Source organism: Prunus mume, linkage group LG3 (genome assembly GCF_029339155.1).
Source record: "Prunus mume cultivar Tortuosa linkage group LG3, ASM2933915v1, whole genome shotgun sequence".
Classification (NCBI taxonomy): Eukaryota; Viridiplantae; Streptophyta; class Magnoliopsida; order Rosales; family Rosaceae; genus Prunus; species Prunus mume.
In genome coordinates this window covers 2,727,570-2,739,068 of record NC_142700.1, presented here as the reverse complement: position 1 = coordinate 2,739,068, position 11,499 = coordinate 2,727,570, and the positions used below count along the sequence as shown (strand labels likewise).

The window sequence follows — 11,499 nt, the reverse complement described above, 5'->3', positions numbered from 1 at the left end:
GACAATTATGATTCAACCAATAAGAATATAATTCTTGATATATGATATATATACTATTTTTCGTATGTATTGTGAGTTCGAACTTTTGATTTTTATAATTTGTAAGACACACATTTAAAATCATGACTGCAACACACTATTTAATTTCTATAAACAAGCCCAAAAAAATATCAATGTATACATTATGTATGTTCCCAAAAAATATCAATGTATACATAAAAAACAAGCGTACGTATGTTCAATTCCTTCCCAGTTTGTTTGTAGACCCTTCATTCATCCAAGTGTTTATCCTCCTCCTCAACAACCGCCCACTTGGCCTGCGTCCTTTTGTATCAAAAGCAACGGCGTTGTTAGCCCTCAGTACATATTGTCAGAGACAGACAACCATACGTCAATGTCGATGGTGACAAGTCATTAGGATCAAAAGACGTATATCAGCAGAAAACGAGAATACCATGTTTTTATTTTATTTATTTATCTTCATCTTCTTCATGCATGACATACACCTGCTACAAAAAAAATCAGCAATAGCCACCTTTTTTTTTGGGTGACTTTTGAAAGTATTAGTCACCTTTAATAAAGACTTTAGTAACGATGCAGCTACAAATTTTGAGTTGGTAACTAATAAAGGCTTTAGTAACGATACAGCTACAAATTTTGAGTTGGTGAGATTTGTGGGGTTACTATTGGCCTTTGTCGCTACTACTAAAGAAAGTGACAAACAATATGTTGACTTTTCAGTTACCTTTACACTTATATTTTATTATTATTTTCATCTTTAATTAGTTTAATAATTTTCTGAATTATATATGTTTTAAATAATTACAATTTCCTTTTGATATACTTTAATGGCATAATAACAGTAATTCCTTTTTTTTTTCTTTTTCTGATAAGATAATAATAATAATTCCTTGGTAATTCACTTCATGTGTAAAAAAGGCCTCTAATATTATTATTTAATTAAATATAAATATTCACTTGATACATGATGGTAATTAAGTAGTACAATATTTTCCTAATGAATAAAAAATTTGTACAATCCTCTACAAACAATAATACATACACGCCTAAGAAGACCTATAGTTAGTATTTTCTAATCCAAGCACTCCTCTGATCCGAACATACAAACGAACGATGCAACTCAAGTGTCCTCCATCATATATCCAAATTCCAATTAGCTAAGTTAGTAGATATCCAAGCTTAAGGAATCACAACCTCACCCTCTTCTTTTGTAGTTGGTAGCATCAACCGTTCATCTGTCTGTGGTGAAGGCATCTAATCATTGCTGGTGTTCAAACGCACCAACAATGAACAAAAAAGGAGTTTGCTCTCAAGTGAAAGACCAGACCATCACTGACATTTAAAAAAACTGAAGAATAATTCAAACGCATAAGGACACGTGGGATAAAATAAATACACAAGGTATAATAAGCAGCCAAACTCACCAATGTTCAAGGGAAGAGAAACCCAGATAAAACAACATCTTTAGAACACAGAAATTCCACCGCCCATGCAGAACTTGATCTTCCTACATCACATAAGATCAAAGAATATATTAATATATAAAAAAGTAGAAAAAAAAAAGCTTATATAGAAAACAAAATACAAGGAAAGCCATGACTGAAGCAAGCCCTACTCTAGCTCTCAGATTTGAAATTTGATCTAAAAGGACCGCCCATAGCCAAAGAAACGCCCTAGAAAAACTAGGGAGATAACAAACTCTGTCAAAAGCAAGGAGATAGCCAAAAAAATCACCGGATCTAAAAAGAAAAAAGGGTTGCTAGGTTGTTTTGGGAGAGAAGAGCTTACAAAAGAAAAGGGGTAAGTTTCGATTTGTTTGAGGAGTGGAGACGAGAGGCTGAGGAGAGAGAACGAGAGGTGGGTAATCCACCAAATATTTTATTGGATTACAATTATTAGCAAGGCTCCAATCAAATATTAGTCATGAAAAATTACTGTTTCGGTGTTAATCACAAAAATTAATTTTATCTTCTATATATATATAAAGTAAAAAGCAGAGAATGGTAAAACATTCAAAATATCATAAAATACCCTTAGTTAATATAAATATTAAGAATTGAAATTATTAATTAAATGAGGATAATATGGTAAATTCACACTTTTTTATAGTAAAAAAAATTAAAAGAAAAATAAGATAATAGATCCTATTTTTATGGAATACAACTATCCATTATTATTATTTAATTCTAAAATAAATTTAAATTTTTTTAGAAAATGCCTCTTACAATTGTCCCATTTTTGGTAGTGACCAAACCAAACCAGGACCAGCCAACCTAAGCTTTTACGTTTATCAACATTTGGAATTGGAAAACTTTGCTTATCTTCCCTTCTAGGCTCTAAGCTAGCTACCTAAATTATGAGATAAAAGTCACACATAATGTCGTACCATTTGGATAAAAGTCACTGCTATACTATTGGGCACTCCGCTACATGTAACCCCAGCCTCTGAGGTAGGCATAGGGTGAGACTCCAGCCCCACACCTGTTCCTCAAATTTGGATCACCATTTCTTCTCTCAATCTCCTTCTCAATTCTCTTCATCTCCATTGAGAATCCATAAAATGCCTCAACAATCACATTGTCAACTGACCATGTTGACAGCAAGTCCTTTCTCTCCCCAATATACTCCTCACCAGGAGAGTGAGCTGAGATGATATCAATCACAGCCATGTATTTGGTTGGCTCAAACAGACTAGGCAGTGATGATAGAAAATATTGATGTGGGTCCCTCATGAAACTGGCAAACTCTTCAGGGTCATCATACTGAGATGGCACCAGCCTCCTCATGTGTGGTGGGCGAGTTGGAACATACCCTCCATATACGGGTACTGCCCAAAGTTAAGAGCAGCATGTTTGGCTGATGTGATCCAGATGATGGTGGTGAGAATGGAGATGAGATCTTTTTGGGTTGAGAGTTTGGGCCACCAGCTGGCTTGGCACAAATCAGCATGGCTCAAACTGATTGATTCTTTGTACCAGGCAGGTATTTCTGTGTCAGATTGGACCGCACATAGATTTGAACCAATGTCTCAATTGCTGACTGTCGGTAAAAATATAAAGATAATTGCAATATTATCATCCTGTGCTTGCTCGACATACTTACTTGATTTTAGTTTCTTTCTTTGAATCAAACTCATCCTCTTCTCGTTGAGTTGAGCTCTAATTTTGGTTAAAGTTATGTTCCTTTTGTGTTGATCATGCTAAACTAGTTTCTGCTAATAGAGGAAATCTTCATTATACCGGTTGTAAACAACCATGCTCTCTAAGTATTTGTCCTGCTAATAGCACTGCTCCAGTCAAAACAAAATAGCTTATCAAAATATAATAGTTGTTGGCTGTTATTATTTTAGTAAATGCGCAATATTTTTGGTGTGGGACCATAATTGGCTTTGAATCATCAACCACTTTTCCTAATTGCCTACCTATGCTACTATAGGAGCACATACTTCGGATTGTGATGAGGTTTCTGTGGTATTAGGGGGATGAATTCTTCCTGATTAATGAGTATTTCTGAGTTTTGGGTTTGACTGAGCTCAACTAGGTTTCATTTTTAGGCTGAGTATCATGGAATAGGACACAAGGCTCAGTGCCAAGTTTAGAAATTCCGATTGATTTAGGCTCATAGCCTACTTTTTGTGTCAAATTGACTCAGATTGATATACTATTGGGCACTCCTCTACATGTAACCCCAGGTTCAGAGCTTGGCATGAGCAACTCGTATGGGAAAACCCCAGCCCCACATCTGTTCCTAAGGTTTGAATCGGTATTTCGACGTTCAATCTCTTTTTCTATCCTCCTCATCTCCATAGAAAATCTGTAGAACGCCTCAATAATCACTGTGTCAGCTGACCAGGTTGACAAGTCCTTTCTGTCCCCAATATACTCCTCATCCGGTGAGTGCGCTGAAATGATGTCTATTGCAGCCATGTACTTTGTTGCTTCGAGTAAACTGGGGAATGATGAAAGGAAGTATTTCTGTGGATCCTGCATGAAAGTAGTATACTCTGGGTCATGCTCCTCTGGCAGTAGTCTCCGCATGTGTGGTGAGCGGGTTGGGACATACCCACCATATGGATACTGCCCATTGTTCAAGGCAGCATGCTGTGCCGATGTGAGCCAAATGATGGTGGTGAGAATGGATGTAAGATCATCTGGAGTAGAGAGTTTAGGCCACCAGCTAGCATGGCGAAGATCAGCATGGCCTAAATTGATTGACTCACTGTACCAGGCCTGCAGTTCTGTATCAAAATTGACCGCACTTGCATCAGGATAGTAGTAATTGACATAGGTTCGGACCAATGTCTCAATTGCTGACCATATGAGGAGTCCATCTGTTGCGTAAGGGTAGTCTTCAATTACCAGTCTTATCCCATGGACTTGAGTAGAGTCTGGTACTGCCATGCCTCTGTGTAGAAATGAAGATAAAGTTAATAAACTATTATAGTTTAGTTCTGAATCCTGATAGTATATAGATTAAGAGCTTTTCTGAAACCTTCTCAGGAGATCTGCAGGAAGGCTCTCAAGGTCAAAGCGCCACCAATCTCGATAAGCAGCACAACTCATCTCCATGCAATATTTACCAGCAGTGAAATTCGACTCGATTACGCCTCCAGCATTGATGAGAAATTGGCGGGCCAATGCATTTATCTTCAAGGTGTAGCGCATGTGAGGATTGAGAAGCTTGTAGATAGGGTGCATCACACTCAGCTGCCGGTGGGCTGCTATTATAAGTGGTTCCATGCAGGCATGGGTGCGTAACCTGTTTCATACATTGGAATTTTGCCTCATTGGTTACAGGAAAACAAGTTTATCATCAAGCTTAGATGAAAACAGCACCTTAACAACAATTATGGACACTGGTGTGCATACCAATGATGAATCAGTTGATGAGCACAGGCATCGTTGGACGAGACGTGGGCTTTGCCAATCTGCCAAAGCCAATTTGTTGTAGCATCAACTGGAGGAGTGAGAACCTGCTTGGATGGTGAATCTGAATTGGTTGGAGGGAAGCTGAGTTCAATAGAAACGGGCTTCAAGGTTCCCAATGAGGTCAAGAACAAAATTGTACGGGTTCCGTAAGCTCTGCGATCATCCAAAGCATTTATTTGGTCCAGATATGGAAGGAAAATGTCATGATAGTCTAGTACGAACAGCTTGTTTTCTTCTAATGCCTGCAAAACCCACAAATATCATCCATGCATTTTAGGGAATCTTTCCTCTGTTTTATGTATTTGTCTTTTAAGGGCTTTTGTTTTGTAGACATATATACCTGCTGTATTGACATGCCATTGAGATGGCCTATTATATGCTCCTCCTTGAGTGCCGACTCTTGTGGACCATAAATGGAGGGATCCAATTTGCTTACAGGTGGGAAAACCGTGAGCCTTTGTATGCTCATAGGGTTTGTGCCAGCAATTGCTTGACGCCCAAATTCTTCATCTGTCAAACAACAAGATTTAATCCCTGAAATAATTGGAGTGTGAGTGAGATTTTATACGCAACCATGGTTCCGTTCTCTTAATCCAATAATAATAAGTAATAAGATCTTGTGACGCTTGCTTGCCACTTACCAGAGATTAGCTTTGGGGGTCAAATTTGAGGAATTCCTGGACTTTGTTCAAAATCTTAGGTAAAGACATGTCAGTACTATAGAGAAAGTTGATATCTGCATACCCCTTGAAAACATTGCTGTCCCTGCTGGCAATAATTGTAAGGGTAGGAATTATATGCCGGAGAATTCCCTTCAACTTTCCAACGTCAAGAGCTCCTTGCTTGGCCTCCTCAAACTCTTCATCTCTTGGCACGTAAATTCTCTTGTATTCATTTTCCGGTGACTCCATATTATCATCTGTTGCATTGCATTCACATGGATGGATATTATAACTAATTGCAGAAACCCAATTGAATACCCGTATTAATAACGCATATTAATCTACAGTATTCAGTAAATTGTCGATCTATATTTATTTCATGACAAAATATTAACGATGTACTAGTTATTGTAGATTGATATTTGGTACTAGACAATAACTCTCACTATCTAACTTAGTGACCTGTGTTAGTTGGTGGTCGTCCAGTTCGGCAACGTCTAGGGTGTGGGTGTGTATAATTGCCCCCAAGGGTAGATCGTATGTATTCAATCCCCGCATCTGGATTTCCAATGTCATTGTAAGTGTCATAGTCGTATATTCTATCGGATGGTAATCTAAGTCCTGTCCCATCACCCCTTAGCTGCCTTAGCTCCATTTCTCTCAGCTCTTTCAGCCCTGCCTGGTGTCTCGTCAGGTAAGTATGCCTGCAAAAACACGGCCATGACTAATTTATATAACTTTATTATGGATATCGAACTTCTACATTTAGCATCCATGTATTTACCTGTATTTTGTAAAATTTAAGCCACTTAAATAATCTAACAACTTAGCATATGACACAACATCAATATAAGTGGTTTTTTTTTCTTTCCAAACTGATGTTAACGTTAAAGTTAATGTGCTTCGGATTTTTTTCTTTCTTCATCCGATGAAAAGATATCATCATTTGCCGAGTACTGAGTGCTCTTCACAAACACCACTACTTCCACCGTTTTCTTCACTGCTTGTTACTCCAGCATCGTCATCCATTCTTGAAGATGCTTCACGTACTTCACAAGTCAATCTGCAAACCTTTGAACTTCAAAAATTCACAAACTAAAGCACCTTAAACACGAAGAAACACTAAAATTCACAACAAAATCAGAGAAAGCAAAAGAGCTAGCTTTTCTCAATTATAAAATAGAATTAGTTAATTCAATATAAAAATCATCTACGAACATAAATAACTCAACAACCCAAGAATGTTGTTGCATCTCCAAAGAACTAAAGCCTTGATATATAGTGAGGAAGCACTATGAAAAAAAAAAAAATCAACCAGGTTAACTTTAACATTAACATTAGTTCTGGAAAAAAAAAACATAAAACGTAAAATTGATATATGTTAAGTGGTTAGACTATTTGAGCGGCTTAGATTTCACAAAATGCGGATAAATGCATGTGTCCTATATGTAGAGACTCGGGGATCCTTTTATATATATATATATATATATTCATATGCATATATAATCTCTGTCATAGACCTTAGTAGAGAAGAAGATTCTTTTTTCCGAGGAATCCTTGTCTGGTTGAATCCAAGAGTTGCAGGCAATATGCACAACGCCTTCAATGTTGATGCTATCCAAATACAACTCCTCCTCGTACTTGTTACTCACTGTGATGGCTCCTGGCATCCCAAATTTAGGATCCACCTCAAATTTAACTTCGTAACTGCTTTTCTCAGCACCCAGGATTAGGTTTAGGTTTAGATCCTTGGACCAATCCAATATAGCTTCATTGCTCAGCTTTGGCTTCATGGACTCTATGTTTCAATGCGACATTAAGAAGAAAAGTCAAAGTGGTATTGTTGAAATAATTTTTTTTAATAGGAAAAAGTTAGTTTATATAGCCAAAGAAGAAACATATGGCACCAAAGAGAAATATTGTAAATAAAAAAATAATAATTAATATTGATAAAATAATAATAATATGATAATAGTAGTAGTAGTATAGCTTTACCTGCTTCAGTTTCAGTACTAACAAGCTGTAAAACAAGACACTTTCCTTTTCCTCGTGGTGGGTGAAATGATCATGATTGCCAAACCAATGAAGCATCATGTCTTGGATGCTTAGCTTCAGACTTCTCCTTACACTCACCAGCGCAGTGAGTTCGACGGTCTGATCAACGGCAGTAGTGGATATTAACGTACTTACCATGTCCCCATCTGTGGCCTGATCAAGAGCCTTCTTCTTCCTAATTTGTTGCAATCTCCTTCTCTTTGTTGAAGAAAACAAATTGGGAGGAGGAGAAGAAATCTTGGGCGCGTTCCAAAGAACACAATTCAGTGCCTTTGAATTAATGTGATTGGAATTAAAAAATGAGCTAATCATAGTAGTTGTCATAGCTAAATATATAATATGTTCTTTCTTCCGGCAATTTTTGCTTGCTCTGCTTCACATGAATTTCCTTTAACACTCCTATTCCTATATATAGCTGATTTCATATGAGATTAATTAGTCGCCGAGCGGGGGCGGTGGTTGTGGTGGTGGTGTGGGGGACGGGTTGAGGTCCTTGGATGGAACGTATGCCTTAACAAATTGGAATTTAATTAACCAGTCACACCAAAAGAGGGGAAAATAACAAATTAGAGCACTGTTCATTCACTTTTGGCGTGATTTAGGATGGTAGGGGTACTATTTGGTTAGTTGTCACGTTTTTAGGGATCCCAATGTTGTGTGGCGTAGATCTACTTGTTTTATAGTATCTTTGTACCATGTTTCTTCATTTTCTTGGTTTCACTCTGATCTCATTTGAAATATGTGTTATTTGGGAATTCATTGTGATTAGGCCAATTGATTCACGTCCAACTATATACATAGATGCATCTAGATCTAGCTAGTATATGTATTTTTCTCGTTTCAGTTGTTGCTGCACGCTAGCCTAGAATGGTCCAGCAATAAAAAAAAAAAATAGAGATATTTAGTCATATACCCATTCCTAGCACTAATGATATAGATAAACCATATACCATTTAATTTCTATAAACAAACTAAAAAACATACATAAAAAAAAGTGTACGTTCCCAAAAAAACATACATAAAAAAAAGTGTACGTTCCCAAAAAAATATCAATGTATACATCAAAAAAGTATACGTACGTTCCCAAAAAAATATCAATGTATACATCAAAAAAAGTAGACGTACGTTCCCAAAAAAAATATCAATGTATACATCAAAAAAAGTGTGCGTACGTTCAATTCCTTCCCACCAGTTTGTTTGTAGACCTTTCATTCATCTAAGTTTTTAGGGAGTTTCACTAAAACACCCAAAATGGGGGCTGAAATTATAAAAAAACCTAACACCCAAAACACTTTATAAATACACCAAAAACCTATCATTACACGCACTCAAAATCCATTTATAAACACACCCAAAAAATATACAATTGTTGATTTTGGGGTTGATTTTAGTTGTGTTTCGATGTTTAAATAGTTTTTGGATTTTTTTATAAATACATGTTTAGAATTGAGTTTATTTATAAATTTATAAAGTTTTTATTGTCAACCGTCCACTTGGCCCACGTCCTTTTGTATTGGAAGCAACTGCGTCATCAGCCCTCAGTACATATTGTTCAGAGACAGACAACCATACGTTAATGTCGGTGGTGACAAGTCATTAGGATCGAAAAGGCGTACATTAGCGGAAAACGAGAATAGCATGTTTTTATTTATTTATCTTCATCTTCATGCATGACATAACCAAACCAGGACCAGCTAATTAACCTAAGCTTTTACGTTTATCAACATTTGGAATTGGAAAACTTTGCTTCCCTTCCCTTGTAGGCTCTAAGCTAGCTACCTAAAAGTCACTGCTATACTATTGGGCACTCCTCTCCGTGTAACCCCAGCCTCTGAGGTAGGCATAGGGTGAGACTCCAGCCCCACATCTGTTCCTCAAATTTAGATCACCATTTCTTCTCTCAATCTCCTCCTCAGTTCTCTTCATCTCCATTGAGAATCTATAAAATGCCTCAACAATCACATTGTCAGCTGACCATGTTGACAGCAAGTCCTTTCTCTCCCCAATATACTCCTCACCAGGAGATTGAGCTGAGATGATATCAATCACAGCCATGTATTTGGTTGGCTCAAACAGACTAGGCAGCGATGATAGAAAACATTGCTGTGGGTCCCTCATGAAATTGGCAAACTCATCAGGGTCATCATACTGATGTGGCACCAGCCTCCTCATGTTTGGTGGGCGAGTTGGAACATATACCCTCCATATATGGGTACTGCCCAAAGTTCAGAGCAGCACGTTTGGCTGATGTGATCCAGATGATGGTGGTGATAATGGATATGAGATCTTTTTGGGTTGAGAGTTTGGGCCACCAGCTGGCTTGGATGGTGACCCTGACTTGGTTGTAGCCAAGCTGAGCTCAATAGCAATTGGCTTTAAAGTTCCCAATGAGGTCAAGAACAATATCGTACGTGTTCCATAAGCCTTTCGGTCCTCCAGAGCATTTATTTGGTTGAGAAATGGAAGGAACATGTCATGATGATAGTCTAGTATGAACAGCTTGTTTTCTTCTAATGCCTGCAAAACCCACAATCATTCATTGTTGTGAAATCTATGTTGAATTTTCGTGTATACAAGTCCGTCATACATGGTGACATCACTGTTGCAACATGTACGTGAGGCTTCTACGTATATGTTATGAGAGGAATGTCACATTCGACATTCCCATACGATATGCCTGTTGTACGGACATGGCATCAAGATGGCCCTTTAAATGTTCTTCCTTGAGTGCCGACTCTTGTGGACCATAGATTGATGGATCAAGCTTGCTTACAGGTAGGAAAACTGTAAGCCTTTCAATGCTTAGATGGTTTATGCCTGCAATTGCTTGACGCCCAAATTCGTCATCTCGCAAACAACAAGATGTGTCCCATGTAAATTGTGGTCGACTCATTCACTGGTGACTCCATGGTCACTGCCCTGATCAACTGATTTAATTCACCTCTCCAACTAATAGATACTGGGAATAGGAAAACTAATTATTTCACAAACCCAATTGAACAAATATGACATGTATTGAACTGATCGATCAGTGACCTGTCTTGGTTGGAAGGCGTCCGGTACGACACCGTCTTGGGTGTGGATTTCCAATGTCATTGTATGTGTTATAGTGGGTCTTATGCATTCAATTCCTTTGTCTGGATTTCCAATGTCATTGTATGTGTTATAGTGGAATATTCTGTCAGATGGCATTCGAAGCCCTGTCTCACCCCTCAGCTACCTTAGCTCCATTTCTCTTATCTCTTTCAGCCCTTCCGTGTCTCCGGAGCGGCTCAAAGTCTTCATGACACAAATACATTTGTCATTTACAGGTAAGGTTCTCTTGCTTGTCCGTACAGTCACCGGGGCTGTGAGTTACAATGTCTTCATTGCAGTCGCATATTGGGTGATGTTGAGTACTTGTGGCCGTTGGGCTTTTCAAACGTGCTAACCCGCTCGATCTTATGAAAGGAGTTGAGGTTACCCCAAAACCAATTGGCGATAGGGAGTAGTCCAACTCCTTATAAGCGTTGTTAGGTTTCTCAACTTTCCAATGTGGGACTTCTACCTTTACATTCTCACAGTCAATGGCAGTGGCACCACCCTCTTCTTCCTCATCTCTTGGAATCTTCTCCTCTTCGCTGAAGAAAATAAAACGGCGGAGGAGGAGGAGGAGGAGGAGGAGGAAGAAGGATTACGATAATTATTTAGTGGTTTTGAAATTTGATTAGTACGGTCAAGTGATTTTACTGCGAATGAGCCCATACTTAGTGCCACATAGCTTATCGCTCTAAAGATGGAACTGAAAAGTATAGAAAGATTATAATTTGTATGTACCAATACGTGCATGTAAT

At 38.0% G+C, this 11,499-nt stretch overlaps 1 protein-coding gene, 2 long non-coding RNA genes and 1 pseudogene across 3 annotated transcripts; 1 reads left to right on the top strand and 3 right to left on the bottom strand.

Annotated features, from left to right (window-relative positions):
* Positions 1-929: 929 nt before the first annotated feature.
* On the bottom strand, positions 930-1,897 carry LOC148918412 (uncharacterized). Its single transcript, XR_016124946.1, has 3 exons — positions 1,637-1,897; positions 1,446-1,528; positions 930-1,369 (listed from the first exon to the last, which is right to left on the bottom strand). It is a non-coding gene; the product is annotated as an uncharacterized LOC148918412 (long non-coding RNA).
* Positions 1,898-2,279: 382 nt separating this feature from the next.
* LOC148918411 (uncharacterized) lies at positions 2,280-5,343 on the top strand. Its single transcript, XR_016125000.1, has 2 exons — positions 2,280-2,999; positions 4,521-5,343. It is a non-coding gene; the product is annotated as an uncharacterized LOC148918411 (long non-coding RNA).
* LOC148918410 (linoleate 13S-lipoxygenase 3-1, chloroplastic-like) lies at positions 3,583-8,038 on the bottom strand. Its single transcript, XM_089047815.1, is given in 10 exon segments — positions 3,583-4,425; positions 4,513-4,779; positions 4,890-5,191; positions 5,290-5,498; positions 5,605-5,868; positions 6,074-6,290; positions 6,292-6,315; positions 7,132-7,409; positions 7,607-7,649; positions 7,652-8,038. Coding segments are annotated over 10 exon segments (2,700 nt in total). The 5' UTR covers positions 7,991-8,038; the 3' UTR covers positions 3,583-3,668.
* Positions 8,039-9,892: 1,854 nt separating this feature from the next.
* On the bottom strand, positions 9,893-10,559 carry LOC103324838 (linoleate 13S-lipoxygenase 3-1, chloroplastic pseudogene; annotated as a pseudogene).
* Between the last annotated feature and the right edge of the window lie 940 nt (positions 10,560-11,499).